Source organism: Engraulis encrasicolus, chromosome 6, assembly GCF_034702125.1.
Source record: "Engraulis encrasicolus isolate BLACKSEA-1 chromosome 6, IST_EnEncr_1.0, whole genome shotgun sequence".
Taxonomy (NCBI): Eukaryota; Metazoa; Chordata; class Actinopteri; order Clupeiformes; family Engraulidae; genus Engraulis; species Engraulis encrasicolus.
Window position 1 is genome coordinate 32672368 of NC_085862.1, and position 21721 is coordinate 32694088.

A 21721-nucleotide genomic window follows, 5' to 3' on the forward strand; every position below is an offset into this window, starting at 1 on the left:
TGTGTGCGTGCGTGTCTGTGGTGTGCGTGTTTTCGGTGTGCGTGTCTGTGGTGTGAGTGTCTGTGGTGTGCGTGTCTGTGGTGTGCGTGTCTGTGGTGTGCGTGTGTGTGTGTCTCTCGCTCGCTCGCTCAGGCCTCTCACCTCGGCCAGGTAGGTGACGAGGTTGAAGGTGATGGTGGCGAAGGCGTCGTGCAGGTAGCGGCAGACCACGTTGATCCAGTTGGTGCTGTCCCGCGAGTAGCTGTGCGTGGAGTAGAGGCTCATCATGTGCGCCAGGTTGGCCAGCGTGGCCGACTTCTCCTCCGCGCACACCCGCGCGATGCGGTCCGCCGTCTCCTTGCAGAACGGCGTGGGGCTGTCGAAGTGTTGCACCAGGTGCGGTAGCAGGCACAGGATGTTCAGTGGGAAGCCTGCAATGGCGGAGGGGGAACACAGAGAGAGACAAATGGTAGGGGATTTAGATGATCAAAGATGGAGAAAGGTCAAGATAGGATAGGGTAAATGTTCAATGACAACTGAGCACCACCCCCCTCTGTATCTTTCTCAACGCCCCCGTAGGGTTCCCCAACGCCCCCTGGTGGGCTGTACCACCCCCGTTGAGAAACACTACTCTGGCCCATAGATGAACATGGACACCAGATGCCGCTTTTACCACTCCAAAGCCATCTAAACCACAATGACAACGGTTAGGTCCAATCCACATTCTTCAACTATCTAAATGGAGTGAGCCCAGACAAAGATTTTCACGTTAGTCAGGCTCCTATCAAACCATTTAATTACCTAAAGCTAATCAGCTGTTACAGGCAACAAACCAACCGACAGCCAAGTTAGAAACATCATCTCCTTGGGTCAGGACATAGTTGAAAATTGAAGCTGTCTCGGCTGTGAAGGTTTTGATTCTTTCAGGTCATTACAGTGATACGTGCCAAGATGTGGGCAACTGGCTGTCTATTTCAACTTAGAATAGAACCTTTTTAACTGTTAATTCAGTGATGTAATCCAATTACTGCCAAGGAGCAAATGGGCTTGACTAATGACTAGAGTGCCCACCTCGTGTCCATGTACTTGATACATCGCACACTGATGTGTTGCGTCACCAAGCCATTTGAGGTGAACATTTCACCTCTTACTTCCTTACACCTTGCACTGCACTTCATCATTTCACAAGCTACTGTCGGCATCTCTTGTAAAAGTAGAAATGGACTCTGCCTGATGAAGGTCTAAGGACCAAAGGCTAGCAAGTCAAGTAAGGCTTTGCACAAACAAAAAAAATACCGGAAGTGTGCGGATTGTCTCCTTTTTGTACAGAAAAGTATCTGTATAAAAAGAAGACAATCCGCACACTTCAGGTCTATTTTTGTGCAAAGAAGCTTAGACCTGAAGTGTGCGGATTGTCTTCTTTTTATACAGAAATTTGTACTGAATCCTGCACCTTCTAAACAGATGAGCGGTGGCCTATCACAACTTAACTGTACAGAAAAGTAGAAATGGCAAAAAAAACAAACAACAAAAACAAACCGCACTGCAATGTGTCAAAAGCAACACCACTCAACTGCACACATGCAAACACAAAATATTGACTAGCACCTAATATGTAAAGACAGCACATACGCAGAAACGGATACATTTGATTTTGCACTCAGAACTGTTGCACTACTCAGTCAGTCATTTCAGGTCAGTCAACTGGAGCTACTGTGATCTAATGTCTTCTTGTCTCAAATTAAATTCCCCTCTGACAACCCACCAACACACACACACACGCACACACAAACACACATACACACGCGGACACACACCACTCTAGATAAAGATCAACGGAAGATCGAACCACCGTGACATTAAATCAGGCAGCACTTAAGTGTACTGCAAGAGCCCAGCTGTTATCTCCTGGACACAACTACTCATGTCTCTGTTTGTGTGTGTGTGTGTGTGTGTGTGTGTGTGTGTGTGTGTGTGTGTGTGTGTGTGTGTGTGTGTGTGTGTGTGTGTGTGTGTGTGTGTGTGTGTGTGCGTGTGACAGTGCATGACTGATTTTGTGTGTTGCGTGCATTCATCCGTGTCCCAACATCAGCTCCATTTACCCCTCTTTATCGTTCACATACACCTCCACCCCCCCTCCCTACTCCTTTCCACCCCCACCCCCAGCTCACCTGCCACCTGCGGGGGGTCCACCAGCGTGTGTCTGGAGACGCTGATGAGCTTGCTGAGCAGGTGTATGGTGAGCTCCAGCGTGGCGGCGGAAGTGAAGCCTTTGAGGAACAGCTGCAGCAGGCCGGGGAAACTGCAGAGAGGAGTAAAGTAGGGTTACTTACATTACATTGCATTTAGCCAACACTTTTGTCTTAAGCGACTTAGTTATGTAGAGGCTATTGGTTACAGCCTCTGGAGCAATGTCGGGTTGGTTGTCCTGCCTTGGCTCAAGGTGCCTCAGACAAATGAGGTATCCATGACTGCCCAGACCTCAATAGATGTTTACGCAACACACACACACACACACACACACACCTGTACTCAGCCCACCACAGCACACACACACGCAGTTTCCACTGCACACAACAAAACGGCATTTTATGCCTCAACCGTGCAAGGGGGCAGGCCAAAACAGCGCCCCAAGGGAACAGTGCGGCGTGACGGTGCCATAATCAGGGTCTCTCATCAATGGAGGAGGAAGCACTGGTTAATTACTCTTCCCAACAACCCGGTGGGTCGGGAGTCAAACCGGCAGCCTTTGGGCTACAAGCCTGACACCCTAACCTCTTACTCATGACATCACTGCCCAGACTTCAAGAATTTTTTACACAACACACAAAGAATACACACCTGTACCACTTGAGCTTGGCCTGCACGCGCTCCAGCTTCTCTCGGCTGTCGGCGCGCTCCAGGGGCAGCTGCCCCAGCAGCCGGTTCAGCAGCCGCAGCGCCAGCAGGTACTCGAACTCGTAGTCCGACTCCAGCAGGGACGCCGCGATCCAGAACACCGTGGCCATCAGGTTGGTGGGGTCGGCCGGGGGCACCGGCTCACCTGGGACAGACGAGAAGCAGAGGTGGAGTTAGGAAGACAACAGGTGAGGTGAGGCAAAAAAGACTCAAAAGAGAAAGGTGCCAATGGTCACTGTTTCCAGGTTCTAGTTTTGCAAGGGGGGAGGAAGGGAGGGAGGGAAATCCAAAAGGACATTGGAGAAATGGATTTTTTAGAAATTGGTCATTGTAACTTTCTGGGGTTGTTGAGGGTCTAGGTGTACTTGAATCTAGCAAAGCCTAGTGCTGTAACTTGTAGGACAACTGTGTGAATTTTGAGGAAAAGCTTTTTTTTGTTTCAGCTCAAGCGGACGCCACACACCTCCTTTACGCAGACAGGAACCGGTTCACCCATTTGGCACCCATAGCAACCCATTACTTTGGCACATCTCTATATAATCTCAGAATCTCTTTTCAAAGTGTGTGCAGAGAAGGAGAAGTGTACTTTCACCATGATGTTTAGGCTAGGAAGGATTAATGTAGACTTAATGTAAACTGCAGCCACACATTCAAAGCTAATTCCTTAGGCAATCACAGACACACACATGTGGAAACGCATACAGACACATGCAACCATGCACAGACATGAACGTGTTGTCATAAGATGTGAGACAACAGCACACAGCACATAATGAGACAACATGTGAGACAACAGCACACAGCACATAATTAACTTTAGTGCCACATTTAACTGTAGTGCCCCATTTACCCTAAGGACAACAATGATTACAATTAGCATAAAATAAGTAAATGAGTAAAAAGAACAAGTACAAAAAAAGTCAACAGCTCATCTGCGTGTCCATTCCTCCTCACCTGTCCCGGGTCCTCCTCCTCCTCCTGGACCTCCCCCCGGCCCTCCTCCACCTCCTCCCCCTCCGCCTGCTATGCCCCCTCCTCCGCCCTCCCGTAGCGAGGACAGGCTGCGCGTGCGGGGCAGGAGGTTCCCGTGGCTGGCCCCCGCCCTCTCGGCCACGTCCAGCGTGTTGCTGCGCCGCCGGTCGCCCTTGATGCGCTCGCCCATCAGGCTGGCGCGCAGCGAGTTGGAGCGTGCGTGGCCGTAGTGGGCGTGGCCCAGCGCGTGGTGGTGGCCGTGGCCGTAGTGGGCGTGCAGCAGGCCCAGGCCGCTGTTCAGATTCAGCTGGCCCGTGCTCTTGCGGTTGATGGCAAACTTGGTGCCCAGCAGAGGGTCGTGGGACGAAGGCCTGCGGGGAGGTGACGAGAATGACATAAGGAAAATGATGATCACAGAAGTGATTGCCTTGTGTCAAAAAAACTTCAAGGGTCACTACTTAACGTTTTCCAGGTAAACCTTTTGCCAATTACAATAAAAGTTCATTGGTTTATTGGCACCCCTAAGGACGGGGAGAAACTATTAAAGTAAATGAAAATAAATTCAATGAGTTATAAATTCACATTTAAATTTGAAGTTCTTGCATCCTAGTAACTATTCTATACATTAGCCTGTGTTCACTTTACATTAGTAGTGAAATTGTCAAAGCGTTTCCCACATACTTCATACATCTAATAGGATAGAACATTACACAACACATGTGTCACACCTCCATCCATTTATGCCTCTTTGCTTCACACTTCAGGGAACAGTGACATGGATAATTAAAGCCGCGAGCGGCGATGACGGGCCCTCGCACCTACGGTTCAAGGCATATCGCCACAGATCCCGCCACATCCTGCCCAAAACAAAAATGGAGTCTCTACGACATCCGGTTCACGAGATAAAGATGTTTAAGAAATCCACTTTTACTGCAGTTCATTTGCTTACCATATGGTGGCGCTACATCAGGTTGCCATAGTAGGCATATAGAAAAAGGTTTATATTGAGTATATGCATGAACAAGTGCATTTGCACTGTTTTAAAAACACTGCAAACTAAAATGGTGGCCAACTTCCTGTTTCAATAAGAGGTCCAATTATCTCACTTCCTGTTGGGCGTGGCCATGTCACTAGATGACATTTTTCGTTCGTTTTAATCAGATAACACATCCAAAACAAATTTGAAGTCCGTAGCTTGAACTTTATGCTGAACCGCCCAATAGGCCCATGACTTAAGGGGGCGCTACAGAGCCCGTGTACCGAGTTAGGGGCGGGGCTTGTTTGGAGAGGTACATGCTGCCCTTCCAAATACCTGTGCTAAGTAACTTTGAAATATATGCATGGCAACCCCCTCAGAAAGGGCAAATTTTCTGTGTTTTTTTCATCAGAATTCAGCAAGCCGCCATCTTGTTTTCTTACAAAATATTGAAAATTCCTTCACGAAATATCATCTCTGATGTCTTAAGATCATTTGCAAATTGGAACAAAACCAAACAAGTGTACGGTTCAGGAGGAGTGCTTCAAAGTACATGGTATGACAATTTTGGCATATGTGAAAAGTTCAACTTCACGTCCAATTACCTCACTTCCGGTTGGGTGTGGCCATGGCCTCCTGTAGACTTTTTTGCTTCTCTTAGTGAGATACACACCCAAAAAAAAATGGAGTCCGTAGCTTCAACTTTATGCCGGTCTAGGCCCATAGGCCCAGGACTTAGGGGGGCACTACAGAGCCCATTTGCTGAGATGGGGGTGGGGCTTGTTTGGAGAGGTACGTGCTGCCTTACCAAACACCTGTGCGAAGCAATGTTGAAAGATATCCATGGCAACCCCCTCAGAAAGGGCACAGTAAAAGCACATTTTCTGTGTTTTTTCATCAGACTTCAGCAAGCCGCCATCTTGTTTTCTCACAACATATTGAAAATTCCTTCACAATATATCATCTGCCATGTCTTAAGATCATTTACAAATTGAAACGAAATCGAACAAGTGTACGGTTCAGGAGGAGTACATCAAAGTTCATGGTATGACAATTTTGTTGTATGTCAAAAGTTGACAAAAGTTCAACTTTAAGTCCAATTACCTCACTTCCTGTTGGGTGTGGCCATGGCATCTCAAAGGCTTTTTTGCTTGTCTTAGTGAGGTATACAAGTGAAAAAAAATTGGAGTCCGTAGCTTCAACTTTATGCCGGTCCCGGCCCATAGGCCTTTTTTCAGGGGGGCGCTACAGAGCCCGTGGACCGATTTGGGGGCGGGGCTTTTTTGGAGTCCATCGTGCCCACATACCGAATACCTGTGACGAATTTCGTTCAAACTGACGCATGGCAACCCCCTCAAAATGGGCCCGACGTGCGGTAAGAAGACAAAAAATAATAATAATTAAAGCCGCAAGCGGCGATGACGGGCCCTCGCACACATGCATTGCAGGGACGGGGCATGCCACCTAGAATGTTGCTATGCCCCCCCAGGAAAAATGGAGTCTGTACGACGTTCGGTTCACGAGATATTGACGAAAAAGTAATTAGCATGAATTAGCATTCAAAATTAGCATTAGCATTGTCATGATTAGCATGTCGCTATGACCCCTTAAAACAAAAATGGAGTCTGTACGACGTTCAGTTCCCAAGATATTGAAGAATTACACTTTTCCTGCAGTTCCTTTGCCTACCACATGGTGGCGCTATACCTTATCTACATTTCAGGCTTATAGAAGAGTTAGTATTCATTATGTGCATACATGTGTGCATTTGCACTGTTTTAAAACAGTCTTAAGTGAAATGGTGGCCAACTTCCTGTTTTAAAATGCCAAAAAAGTGAAAAAATCTCACTTCCTGTTGGGCGTGGCCATGTTGTTGTATGGACTTTATTGTGCGCCTTAGTGAGATACACAACTTAAAAAAACTCCCGAGTCTGTACCTGAAAGTAGATGTTGGCCCCGCCCCTAAACGTGATTGGGGGCGTGGCCTCCATTTCAGGCATATACAAAAGTTAGTTTTCATTATATGCACATATGTGTACGTTTGCACTGTTACAAAACACTCCAAACTGAAATGGTGGCCAACTTCCTGTTTCAAAAGTCAAAATAAGTGACTTCCTGTTGGGCGTGGCCATATCGTTGTATGGACTTTATTGTTCGCCTTAGTGAGATACACAACTTAAAGAAACTCCCGAGTCTGTAGCTCAAAGTATATGCTGGCCCCGCCCCTAAACGTGTTTGGGGGCGTGGCCTCCATTTCAGGCATATACAAAAGTAAGTATTCATTATATGCATACATGTGTGCGTTTGCAGGGTTTTAAAACACTCCAAACTGAAATGGTGGCCAACTTCCTGTTTTAAAATGACAAAATAGTCAAAATATGTCACTTCCTGTTGGGCGTGGCCATATCGTTATATGGACTTTATTGTGCGCCTTAGTGAGATACACAACTTAAAAAAAGTCCCGAGTCTGTAGCTCAAAGTAGATGTTGGCCCCGCCCCTAAACCTGTTTGGGGGCGTGGCCTCCATTTCAGGCATATACAAAAGTTATTATTCATTATATGCATACATGTGTGCGTTTGCACTGTTACAAAACACTCCAAACTGAAATGGTGGCCAACTTCCTGTTTTAGAATTAGATACCTAAATTTATGGAGCCGCCATCTTGGCAAATTACGAGATATGAAAAATTCCTTCGCAATATATCATCTTCAATGCCTTGAGCTCATGTCCACAGAATATGAAGTCAATACGATGTACGGTGTAGGACAAGTACGTAAAAGTACGTAAAAAATGCTAAAAAATGCCAAAAAAGTCCAAATATCTCACTTCCTGTTGGGCGTGGCCATATCGTTGTATCGGACTTTATGATGCGCCTTAGTGAGATACACGCCCTAAAAAAAGTCCCGAGTCTCTAGCTCAAAGTATATGTCGGCCCCGCCCCTAAACGCTTTCGGGGGCGTGGCCTCGTACCCGTGTTCCATCAGGGGTTAATATTCGGCGTCTGAGTAGCGGGGGGAATCTAGAATGTGTGTACCAAGTGGCGGAAGTGTACGAGCACCGGAAGTACCCGAGAAATGGCCCAACGTTACAGACTACTAAGGAGAATAATAATAATTAAAGCCGCAAGCGGCGATGACGGGCCCTCGCACACATGCATTGCAGGGACGGGGCATGCCACCTAGAATGTTGCTATGCCCCCCCCAGGAAAAATGGAGTCTGTACGACGTTCGGTTCACGAGATATTGACGAAAAAGTAATTAGCATGAATTAGCATTCAAAATTAGCATTAGCATTGTCATGATTAGCATGTCGCTATGACCCCCTAAAACAAAAAAGGAGTCTGTACGACGTTCAGTTCCCAAGATATTGAAGAATTACACTTTTCCTGCAGTTCCTTTGCCTACCACATGGTGGCGCTATACCTTATCTATATTTCAGGCTTATAGAAGAGTTAGTATTCAATATGTGCATACATGTGTGCATTTGCACTGTTTTAAAACAGTCTTAAGTGAAATGGTGGCCAACTTCCTGTTTTAAAATGCCAAAAAAGTGAAAAAATCTCACTTCCTGTTGGGCGTGGCCATATTGTTGTATGGACTTTATTGTGCGCCTTAGTGAGATACACAACTTAAAAAAAGTCCCGAGGCTGTAGCTCAAAGTAGATGTTGGCCCCGCCCCTAAATGTGTTTGGGGGCGTGGCCTCCATTTCAGGCATATACAAAAGTAAGTATTCATTATATGCATGCATGTGTGCGTTTGCAGGGTTTTAAAACACTCCAAACTGAAATGGTGGCCAACTTCCTGTTTTAAAATGACAAAATAGTCAAAATATGTCACTTCCTGTTGGGCGTGGCCATATCGTTATATGGACTTTATTGTGCGCCTTAGTGAGATACACAACTTAAAAACAGTCCCGAGACTCTAGCTCAAAGTAGATGTTGGCCCCGCCCCTAAACCTGTTTGGGGGCGTGGCCTCCATTTCAGGCATATAGAAAAGTTAGTTTTCATTATATGCATACATGTGTGCGTTTGCACTGTTACAAAACACTCCAAACTGAAATGGTAGCCAACTTCCTGTTTTAGAATTAGATACCTAATTTCAAGGAGCCGCCATCTTGGCAAATTACGAGATATGAAAAATTCCTTCGCAATATATCATCTTCAATGCCTTGACCTCATGTCCACAGAATATGAAGTCGATACGATGTACGGTGTAGGACAAGTACGTAAAAGTACGTAAAAAATGCTAAAAAATGGCAAAAAAGTCAAAATATCTCACTTCCTGTTGGGCGTGGCCATATCGTTGTATCGGACTTTATGATGCGCCTTAGTGAGATACACACCCTAAAAAAAGTCCCGAGTCTCTAGCTCAAAGTATATGTCGGCCCCGCCCCTAAACGCTTTCGGGGGCGTGGCCTCGTACCCGTGTTCCATCGGGGGTTAATATTCGGCGTCTGAGTAGCGGTGGGAATCTCCAATGTGTGTACCAAGTGGCGTAAGTGTACGAGCACCGGAAGTGCCCGAAAAATGGCCCAACAGCGCCAAAGACTAAGGAGAAAAATAATAATAATAATAATAATAATAATTAAAGCCGCAAGCGGCGATGACGGGCCCTCGCACACATGCATTGCAGGGACGGGGCATGCCACCTAGAATGTTGCTATGCCCCCCCCCCAGGAAAAATGGAGTCTGTACGACGTTCGGTTCACGAGATATTGACGAAAAAGTAATTAGCATGAATTAGCATTCAAAATTAGCATTAGCATTGTCATGATTAGCATGTCGCTATGACCCCCTAAAACAAAAATGGAGTCTGTACGATGTTCAGTTCCCAAGATATTGAAGAATTACACTTTTCCTGCAGTTCCTTTGCCTACCACATGGTGGCGCTATACCTTATCTACATTTCAGGCTTATAGAAGAGTTAGTATTCATTATGTGCATACATATGTGCATTTGCACTGTTTTAAAACAGTCTTAAGTGAAATGGTGGCCAACTTCCTGTTTTAAAATGCCAAAAAAGTGAAAAAATCTCACTTCCTGTTGGGCGTGGCCATATCGTTGTATGGACTTTATTGTGCGCCTTAGTGAGATACACAACTTAAAAAAACTCCCGAGTCTGTACCTGAAAGTAGATGTTGGCCCCGCCCCTAAACGTGATTGGGGGCGTGGCCTCCATTTCAGGCATATACAAAAGTTAGTTTTCATTATATGCACATATGTGTACGTTTGCACTGTTACAAAACACTCCAAACTGAAATGGTGGCCAACTTCCTGTTTCAAAAGTCAAAATAAGTGACTTCCTGTTGGGCGTGGCCATATCGTTGTATGGACTTTATTGTTCGCCTTAGTGAGATACACAACTTAAAGAAACTCCTGAGTCTCTTGCTCAAAGTAGATGTTGGCCCCGCCCCTAAACGTGTTTGGGGGCGTGGCCTCCATTTCAGGCATATACAAAAGTAAGTATTCATAATATGCATGCATGTGTGCGTTTGCAGGGTTTTAAAACACTCCAAACTGAAATGGTGGCCAACTTCCTGTTTTAAAATGACAAAATAGTCAAAACATGTCACTTCCTGTTGGGCGTGGCCATATCGTTATATGGACTTTATTGTGCGCCTTAGTGAGATACACAACTTAAAAAAACTCCCGAGTCTGTACCTGAAAGTAGATGTTGGCCCCGCCCCTAAATGTGATTGGGGGCGTGGCCTCCATTTCAGGCATATACAAAAGTTAGTTTTCATTATATGCACATATGTGTACGTTTGCACTGTTACAAAACACTCCAAACTGAAATGGTGGCCAACTTCCTGTTTCAAAAGTCAAAATAAGTGACTTCCTGTTGGGCGTGGCCATATCGTTGTATGGACTTTATTGTTCGCCTTAGTGAGATACACAACTTAAAGAAACTCCTGAGTCTCTTGCTCAAAGTATATGTTGGCCCCGCCCCTAAACGTGTTTGGGGGCGTGGCCTCCATTTCAGGCATATACAAAAGTAAGTATTCATAATATGCATGCATGTGTGCGTTTGCAGGGTTTTAAAACACTCCAAACAGAAATGGTGGCCAACTTCCTGTTTTAAAATGACAAAATAGTCAAAATATGTCACTTCCTGTTGGGCGTGGCCATATCGTTATATGGACTTTATTGTGCGCCTTAGTGAGATACACAACTTAAAAAAAGTCCCGAGTCTCTAGCTCAAAGTAGATGTTGGCCCCGCCCCTAAACCTGTTTGGGGGCGTGGCCTCCATTTCAGGCATATAGAAAAGTTAGTTTTGATTATATGCATACATGTGTGCGTTTGCACTGTTACAAAACACTCCAAACTGAAATGGTAGCCAACTTCCTGTTTTAAAATTAGATACCTAAATTCATGGAGCCGCCATCTTGGCAAATTACGAGATATGAAAAATTCCTTCGCAATATATCATCTTCAATGCCTTGAGCTCATGTCCACAGAATATGAAGTCAATACGATGTACGGTGTAGGACAAGTACGTAAAAGTACGTAAAAAATGCTAAAAAATGCTAAAAAAGTCAAAATATCTCACTTCCTGTTGGGCGTGGCCATATCGTTGTATCGGACTTTATGATGCGCCTTAGTGAGATACACACCCTAAAAAAAGTCCCGAGTCTCTAGCTCAAAGTATATGTCGGCCCCGCCCCTAAACGCTTTCGGGGGCGTGGCCTCGTACCCGTGTTCCATCGGGGGTTAATATTCGGTGTCTGAGTAGCGGTGGGAATCTCCAATGTGTGTACCAAGTGGCGTAAGTGTACGAGCACGGGAAGTGCCCGAAAAATGGCCCAACAGTGCTAAAGACTAAGGAGAAAAATAATAATAATAATAATAATTTTTCGGAAAACAATAGGGCTTCGCACCGAGAGGGCGAAGGGCCACCGCGTGGCCCTTGCACTTCGGTGCTCGGGCCCTAATAATAATAATAATCATTCGGAAAACAATAGGGCTTCGCACCGAGAGGGCGAAGGGCCACCGCGTGGCCCTTGCACTTCGGTGCTCGGGCCCTAATTAAAGCCGCGAGCGGCGATGACGGGCCCTCGCACCTACGGCTCAAGGCGGGGCATATTGCCCCATCACATCCTGCCCAAAACAAAAATGGAGTCTCTACGACGTTCGGTTCACGAGATAAAGATATTTAATAACTCCACTTTTACTGCAGTTAATTTGCCTACCACAAGGTGGCGCTATATCAGGTTGCCATAGTAGGCATATAGAAAAAGGTTTATATTCATTATATGCATGAACAAGTGCATTTGCAGTGTTTTAAAAACACTGCAAACTATAATGGTGGCCAACTTCCTTTTTCAATAAGAGGTCCAATTATCTCACTTCCTGTTGGGCTTGGCCATGTCACTGCATGACATTTTTTGTTCGTTTTAGTCAGATACACATTCATAAAAATGTTGAAGTCCGTAGCTTGAACTTCATGCTGAACCCACCCCATAGGCCCATGACTTAAGGGGGCGCTACAGAGCCCATGTACTGAGTTAGGGGCGGGGCTTGTTTGGAGAGGTACGTGCTGCCCTACCAAACACCTGTGTGAAGTAACTTTGAAAGATATGCATGGCAACCCCCTCAGAAAGGGCACATTTTCTGTGATTTTTTCACCAGAATTCATCAAGCCACCATCTTGTTTTCTTACGACATATTGAAAATTCCTTCGCAATATATAATCTGCAATGTCTTAAGATCATTTACAAATTGAAACGAAACCGAACAGTTGTACGGTTCAGGACAAGTACATCAAAGTTCATGGTATGACAATTTTGTCGCATGTCAAAAGTTGCATTTCATGTCCAATTACCTCACTTCCTGTTAGGTGTGGCCATGGCATCCTAAAGACTTTTTTGATTGGCTTAGTGAGATACACACACAAAAAAAATGTGGAGTCCGTAGCTTCAACTTTATGCCGGTCCCGCCCCTTAGGCCCATGACTTTAGGGGGCGCTACAGAGCCCATGTGCTAAGTTAGGGGTGGGGCTTGTTTTGAGAGGTACGTTGTGGCCTACCAAACACCTGTGCAAAGCAACATTGAAAGATATGCATGGCAACCCCCTCAGAAAGGGCACAGTGGAGGCACATTTTCTGTCATTTTTCCATCAGAATACATCAAGCCGCCATCTTGTTTTCTTACATTATATTGAAAATTCCTTCGCAATATATCATCTGCAATGTCTTAAGATCATTTACAAATTGAAATGAAACCGAACAGTTGTACGGTTCAGGACAAGTACATCAAAGTTCATGATATGACAATTTTGTCGTATGTCAAAAGTTGAAATTCCAGTCCAATTACCTCACTTCCTGTTGGGTGTGGCCATGGCCTCCTGTAGACTTTTTTGCTTCTCTTAGTGAGATACACACCCAAAAAAAATTGGAGTCCGTAGCTTCAACTTTATGCCGGTCCAGGCCCATAGGCCCAGGACTTAGGGGGGCGCTACAGAGCCCATGTGCTGAGTTAGGGGTGGGGCTTGTTTTGAGAGGTACGTGCTGCCTTACCAAACACCTGTGCGAAGCAATGTTGAAAGATATGCTTGGTAACCCCCTCAGAAGGGTCACAGTAGAAGAACATTTTCTGCGATTTTGTCATCGGACTTCAGCAAGCCGCCATCTTGTTTTCTTACAATATATTGAAAATTCCTTCGCAATATATCATCTGCGATGTCTTAAGATCATTTACAAATTGAAACGAAACCAAACAGTTGTACGGTTCAGGACAAGTACATCAAAGTTCATGGTATGACAATTTTGTCGTATGTCAAAAGTTGACAAAAGTTCAACTTTAAGTCCAATTACCTCACTTCCTGTTGGGTGTGGCCATGGCATCTCAAAGACTTTTTTGCTTGTCTCAGTGAGATATACAACCAAAACAATTTTGGAGTCCGTAGCTTCAACTTTTTGCCGGTCCCGCCCCATAGGCCCATGACTTAAGGGGGCGCTACAGAGCCCCTGGGCCGATTTGGGGGCGGGGCATTTTTGGAGTCCTTCGTGCCCACATACCGAATGCCTGTGCCGAGTTTCGTTCAAAGTTACGCATGGCAACCCCCTCAAAATGGGCCCGACGTGCGGTAAGAAGACAAAAAATAATAAAAAACATTGCAAGAACAATAGGGCCTCGCACCCTCCGGTGCTCGGGCCCTAATTAAAGCCGCAAGCGGCCTTGGCGGGCCCTCGCACCTACGGCCAGGGGGGACGTAGCATGTCGCCCTGCCGTAATACCCTTACCATACCTGTGAAAAACGGATGAAGCGTAACAGTTTTCTGACATGTATGAGGAAGGTGAAGGTGTCATTGTGGTAACACTGGTCTTAGCATGAACATTGAGCATTAGCATGACTGGCAAGGCCTTATACCCGCCAAAGCAAAAATGGAGTCTGTACAACCTTCGGTTCATGAGATATTGAGGAAAAATGAATTGTTAATTAGCATTAGCAATTATCATTCAGTGTTGCTACTATGACCCCTCAATACAAAAATGGAGTCTCTATGACTTTTGGTTCACGAGATATTGAAGAAAAACAAATTAGCATTGTTAACATAAGCAAATTAGAATTAACATGACTGACATGTTGGTATGACCTCCCCAAAACAAAAATGGAGTCTCTACGACATTTGGTTCACGAGATATTGAAGGAAATTAAATTAGCATTGCTAGCGTTAGCAATTTATCATTAGCATGATTGGCATGTTGCTATGACCTCCCCAAAACAAAAATGGAGTCTTTATGAGGTCCGGTTCACAAGATATTAAAAATATTAAAGAATTCAATTTTTCCTGCAGTTCCTTTGCCTACCACATGGTGGCGCTACACCAGATTGCTATTTCAGGCATATAAAAAAGTTAGTATTCATTGTATGAATAGACATGTGCGTTTACACCGTTTAAAAACACTGCAAACTGAAATGGGGGCCAACTTCCTGTTTTAAAGTAGGTCCCATTATCTCACTTCCTGTTGGGTGTGGCCATGGCATTGTGTGACATTTTTTTTTTCTTAGTGAGATACACATCCAAAAAAAATTCCAAGTCAGTAGCTTGTACTTTACGCCGCCCCGGACCCATAGATCTATCCGCTAGGGGGCGCTACAGAGCCCCTGGGTTGAGTTAGGGGCGGGGCTTTGTTGGAGTTGTTCATGCCACCCTATTGAACAAGTGTGTCAAGTAAATTTCGAAGTAACACATGGCAACCTCCTCAAAAAGTGCCCAACAGTCATCAATGTTCATCAAGCCGCCATCTTGTTTTCTTACAACGTATCGAAAAATCGTTCGCAATTATTCATCTGCTATATCTTGAGATCATATACACCGAAAATTGGACATATTGGTTGCACGGTTTATGAGGAGTGTTTCAAATTCCATGGTGTGTCAAATTCCATCGTATGTGAAAAGTTCAACTTCAAGTCCAATTATCTCACTTCCTGTTGGGCGTGGCCATGGCATCGTAATTACCTTTTTGGTTCGTCTTAGTGAGATACACACCCCCAAAAAATTTCGAGTCCGTAGCTCAAACTTTATGTTGGCCTCTGCCCCGCGCCCCGCACACGTTAGGGGGCGTGTCCTCGTCCCCTTGCTCCACCCCGACCCGAGCTTCCGGTTCTGAGTAGCGGTCATCATGTCCGATCAACATGCAAAAGGGCAAGTCACCAAGTGCTTCCCAGACCAAATGCACAGCCCAAACATCCATGAAAAAGAACAATAAAAATTAAAGCCGCAAGCGGCCTTGGCGGGCCCTCGCACCTACGGCCAGGGGGGACGTTGCATGACGCCCTGCCGTAATACCCCTACCATACCTGTGAAAAATGGATGAAGTGTAACAGTTTTCTGACATGTATGAGGAAGGTGAAGGTGTCATTGTGGTAACACTGGTCTTAGCATGAACATTGAGCATTAGCATGACTGGCAAGGCCTTATACCCGCCAAAGCAAAAATGGAGTCTGTACAACCTTCGGTTCATGAGATATTGAGGAAAAATGAATTGTTAATTAGCATTAGCAATTATCATTCAGTGTTGCTACTATGACCCCTCAATACAAAAATGGAGTCTCTATGACTTTTGGTTCACGAGATATTGAAGAAAAACAAATTAGCATTGTTAGCATAAGCAAATTAGAATTAACATGACTGACATGTTGGTATGACCTCCCCAAAACAAAAATGGAGTCTCTACGACATTTGGTTCACGAGATATTGAAGGAAATTAAATTAGCATTGCTAGCGTTAGCAATTTATCATTAGCATGATTGGCATGTTGCTATGACCTCCCCAAAACAAAAATGGAGTCTTTATGAGGTCCGGTTCACAAGATATTAAAAATATTAAAGAATTCAATTTTTCCTGCAGTTCCTTTGCCTACCACATGGTGGCGCTACACCAGATTGCTATTTCAGGCATATAAAAAAGTTAGTATTCATTGTATGAATAGACATGTGCGTTTACACCGTTTAAAATCACTGCAAAGTGAAGTGGGGGCCAACTTCCTGTTTTAAAAATAGGTCCAATTACCTCACTTCCTGTTGGGTGTGGCCATGGCATTGTACGACATTTTTTGTTTGTCTTGGTGAGATACACATCCAAAAAAAATTCCAAGTCAGTAGCTTGTACTTTACGCCGCCCCGGACCCATAGATCTATCCGCTAGGGGGCGCTACAGAGCCCCTGGGTTGAGTTAGGGGCGGGGCTTTGTTGGAGATGTTCATGCCACCCTATTGAACAAGTGTGTCAAGTAAATTTCGAAGTAACACATGGCAACCTCCTCAAAAAGTGCCCAACAGTCATCAATGTTCATCAAGCCGCCATCTTGTTTTCTTACAACGTATCGAAAAATCGTTCGCAATTATTCATCTGCTATATCTTGAGATCATATAAACCGAAAATTGGACATATTGGTTGCACGGTTTATGAGGAGTGTTTCAAATTCCATGGTGTGTCAAATTCCATCGTATGTGAAAAGTTCAACTTCAAGTCCAATTATCTCACTTCCTGTTGGGCGTGGCCATGGCATCGTAATTACCTTTTTGGTTCATCTTAGTGAGATACACACCCCCAAAAAATTTCGAGTCCGTAGCTCAAACTTTATGTTGGCCTCTGCCCCGCGCCCCGCACACGTTAGGGGGCGTGTCCTCGTCCCCTTGCTCCACCCCGACCCGAGCTTCCGGTTCTGAGTAGCGGTCATCATGTCCGATCAACATGCAAAATGGCAAGTCACCAAGTGCTTCCCAGACCAAATGCACAGCCCGAACGTGCATGAAAAAGAAAAATAATAATAATAATAATAATCCGAGCAAGAACAATAGGGCCTCGCGCCTTCGGTGCTCGGGCCCTAATAATAATAATCCGAGCAAGAACAATAGGGCCTCGCGCCTTCGGTGCTCGGGCCCTAATAATAATAATAATAATAATCATTCGGAAAACAATAGGGCTTCGCACCGAGAGGGCGAAGGGCCACCGCGTGGCCCTTGCACTTCGGTGCTCGGGCCCTAAAAATAATAAAAAACATTGCAAGAACAATAGGGCCTCGCACCCTCCGGTGCTCGGGCCCTAAATATGGCCTACAATAATCTAAGTAATGTAAAGTACGTGTCAAATCACGTCTATGAGCTATGTGCAGATAATTGTGCTTCAGAGAGAAACAGATTGCATCTTTCCAGTCCCTATTTTTTCTGGTGAGTTGTATCTGTAAGCGTGTGTGCGTGTGTGGAGAGGTTTTGTTTGTCCTTGAATGGTGACGAATTTGTTGACGATTCTGGTATACGCAAGTCTTTATTTAAGATCTGCCAGCCTGTCCAAATACATGTAATCAAATGTGAAAGTACTGGTGGTGTGTGTGTCTTACTGAGCCAGTGCAGTGAGCAGGTCGTAGTTCTTCATGGTGTCCGCCAGGGTGTCGATGCCAGCCTCCAGAGTCAGCAGCAACTCGATGACAAATCCCTGAGAAGGCAGTAAAGAGAGGAAGAGAGGAAGAGAGAAAAGGGAAAACGAGGACAGAAACATGTACATACAAGTCAGTCAGGCTGTAAGAGAGAGAAAGAGAGCGAGAGCAATGAGAATCTGTGTGTGTACCTTAGATCAGCCAGTGTGTGTGTGCACATACATAAAACTGTACTGCTATGTGCTGTAATGAACATGATCTACAACATAAAGCATAACGGCATCTTTTCTCATTCTAACAACAAAACACCACACTAGGTAGGCTTGCTAGGCACGTTGCATGTGTTTGTGTGACTCTGTATGCCTGTAAGCCAGACGTGGGCAAACAAGACAGACAACTTTTAAACCCAAATTCATAGGGTCACTCAACATTCTTAAAATGGCTTCCTAAAACAGGGCTGTTGCCAACTGAAGATTAACCAAGTCCTACATAGGCTAAATAGATTTAATTACAATGGGCAGGAATGGCATAGCTGACACGTTATGTTCACATGTAAGCAATTTCTTATTATTTACATGTGCAAGTTGTCTGCGACATCTGGCCCTTCGGTCAATATTCTAAACCCAATGTGGCCCTTAGGCCAAAATAGTTGCCCAACCCTGCTGTAAGCACTTGTGAGTGACTGTGTGTGTGTGTGCCTGTGCATGTGCACGTTGTATGTTTTAGTGAGAGTGTGTGTGTGTGTGTGTGTGTGTGTGTGTGTGTGTGTGTGTGTGTGTGTGTGTGTGTGTGTGTGCGCATGTTGCATGTGTGTCTCGGAGACTAGCGTCAGCCTGGCAGGCCCCTCTACCTAAATGAGGGGTAATGGCCGTCTGGCTCAGCGCGGTGCGGCCGGTTGACCCTTAAATGGATGCAGTCGGCTGGCTGGTGAATCAGAGCAAATGGTCCCCAGTGTCTGGGCACAGGCACAGGCAGAGGCAGAGAGCTCCTTTACGGCAAGCCATGAATCATCCTCAGCCTCCCAGGGACATGGTGTAAGGGCGGCGTGTGTAAGTATGTGTGTGTGTGTGTGTGTGTTAGTGTGTATGTGTGTGGGTGCGCGCAATCGTGTGTGTGTGAACAATCGTGTGTGTGTGTTTGTATGTGTGTGTGTGTGCAATCGTGTGTGTTAGTGTGTGTGCGTGCGCGCGCGTGTGTCCCTACACTTCAGCCTCTTACAACTAAACCATCAGTCTTTAAAGGGCAATAAGTAGACATGAAGTGATAAATCTACTTTGCTGTGCACGTTGTGTGTGTCTGTAAAGTCTGTGGTATTCTTTTAGTTGACATCTTAATGCCTATATATTACAGTACTTCATGCAACTTTATTCATAGCTGTGTGTGGAGCTGTTGGAGCGTGTGTCTGTGCTATGTGCACGTCTGTACAAGAGCGTCCTCTGCTGGATGTCCAGCTTGTTTGTGTTTGTGTGTGTGTGTGTGTGTGTGTGTGTGTGTGTGTGTGTGTGTGTGTGTGTGTGTGTGTGTGTGTGTGTGTGTGTGTGTGTGTGTGTGTCTGCGTGTCTCTCCCCTGAGTCTCCCACTGTCTCCAAGAGCACATCTGAGAGCATGGCGGCGATTAATGGCTGCTTGTGTGCGTGTCTGCATGTGTGTGTGTGTGTGTGTGTGTGTGTGTGTGTGTGTGTGTGTGTGTGTGTGTGTGTGTGTGTGTGTGTGTGTGTGTGTACCTGTGCCTCCTCCCCTGGGTCCCCCACTGTCTCCACGAGGCGTGAGAGTACGTCTGAGAGCGTGGCGGCGGTGAGCGGCTGCTTGAGGGCCCTGAAGATCTGGAAGGAGCGGCCGGCGTAGTGGCGCGACGAGCAGGACAGAGCCGTCTGCAGAGCCGCCTCGCTCAGCAGCTGCTCCAGCTGGAAGCCTGCACGCACGCACGCACGCACGCACGCACGCACGCACGCACGCACGCACGCACGCACGCACGCACGCACGCACGCACGCACGCACGCACGCACGCACGCCCGCACGCACGCACGCACGCACGCACGCACGCACGCACGCACGCACGCACGCACGCACGCACGCACGCACGCACGCACGCACGCACACACACACACACACACACACACACACACACACACACACACACACACACACACACACACACACACACACACACACACACACACACACACACACACACACACACACACACACACACACACACACACACACACACACACAAGGCAAAGTATACACATTAGTACACACACACGCACACACGGCAAAATAAAACCAATAGTACACACACAAGCACCAAACATCTTCCAGTAAAGTAACATTAATCAAACCCTGTCTACTCAATGAAAAGGAGTGCGCTCACGATCGGTCTCCCAAGGCGGCGTTGTCCCCACCTATTTCTGTGGCGACGGTGGTGGCTTCCGCACGATATGCACTACCGCCATTTACAGTGCTAAGGGAACTCCATTCATGCTCATTCTAAAGTCTCCTAAAGGGCTCCTAACCTAAGGTCTCCTAAAGGAGCGTTTACCTGACATCACATGGATCCCGGGCTTGATTCATCTTACTCCACTAGATGTTTGGCGGTACATCGCCTTTTGATTTAAATGTGCGTGGCAAGCTCACCTGACTGTGTTTGCTTGAAGACGTTGGTGACGTGTCGCAGGAACACGCTGAGCTGCTCGGCACTCTTGATGTTGGGGTTCTTGGGAGACACGTCCTCATGGTTCCAGAGGGGACCCCGCTTCCTGCCAAGCCCACCAATCAGGAGCAGCGGAGGAGGAGGAGGAGGAGACATAGGCATTAGGGGACAGGAAGTCACTGATCCCCCCCACTGTACAGACTGTACCCAATCACGGCACACGGTTTTGTGCATGAAGATGAAAACATCAGTCGGAGGCATGCATGGAGCCATGAGAGAGAGAGACACAGCGAGAAACACAGACACTGCAAACTGAAGTGTACACACGTATATATACACACACACACACACACACGCACATCAACACACACACGCGGACACACGGAAGGCAACAGTACCCCCATCCGGTTAGACTTGGCTGCAGGTACAGGACAAAACAAAGGACTTTCAGCAACATGAACAGTGAACATAAACCCTTAGTTCACGCTAACAAGGCAGATAGACTTGGTTAATGTCACATACGTATACTGAAACAGTATTGACAACTGAACTGCAAAACAATGAATGCTGCATCAGAGCTGCCCCATTCCCTGTGTGTTTTTGTGTCTGACTCAGGAACATGTGAGAGTGTGTGTGTGTGTGTGTGTGTGTGTGTGTGTGTTGGCACCCTGCATGTGTGTGCATCTCTGACTATCCACCCTGTGTGTGTGTGTGTGTGTGTGTGTGTGTGTGTGTGTGTGTGTGTGTGTGTGTGTGTGTCTGAGTTGGCACCCTGCATGTGTGTGCATCTCTGACTATCCACCCTGTGTGTGTGTGTGTGTGTATGTTTTAGTCTGCCCCACTGTGTGTGTAGGTTTGTGTGTATCGAGCCTCTCACTCCTTAACCAGTGTGTGCTGTGCGTGTCTCTCTGCCTTGCCACCCCTTTATGTGTCTATCCGTCTGGCTTACCTGGAGGTGACGAACTCGATGAGGGCCTTGACGCGCTGGTCCTGCTCTGCGGAGAGGTCGACTTCGTTGAGGGGGGTGGGGGTGAGGTGGGGCAGGGCGCCGCTGCCAAGGCTGATGCTGGACGACGTGGAGCTGGAGCTCAGGCCAGAGTCCGTCATGGGCGACGGCTGGTAGTCGGGGACCAGCTCGCTCACTCCTGTGGGGGGCATTTTGTAATTAGTATTATTTGAATCATTATTTATTTGATTGTTTATATGTTATTATTATTAATTATTTTTTTGTACAAGAACAGACACACACAGTCACACGCACACCCGTGTGTGCTCGCAAACACACACGGACATTGATGCATACAGCAGCAAAGACAAAATGAAAGCGCTATTATGCAACGAGTCTTTGCCATCAAACAGC

General features: G+C 46.2%; 1 protein-coding gene across 1 annotated transcript in view; it reads right to left on the reverse strand.

Annotated features, from left to right (window-relative positions):
* Window positions 1–21721, reverse strand: part of fryl (furry homolog, like) — a 125112-nt gene that overhangs the window by 37501 nt on the left and 65890 nt on the right. Inside the window, 8 exon segments of the mRNA XM_063201325.1 lie at window positions 142–410; window positions 2151–2281; window positions 2821–3022; window positions 3832–4220; window positions 17673–17767; window positions 19433–19620; window positions 20346–20467; window positions 21311–21506. Of these exon segments, the coding sequence (XP_063057395.1) occupies window positions 142–410; window positions 2151–2281; window positions 2821–3022; window positions 3832–4220; window positions 17673–17767; window positions 19433–19620; window positions 20346–20467; window positions 21311–21506 (1592 nt within the window).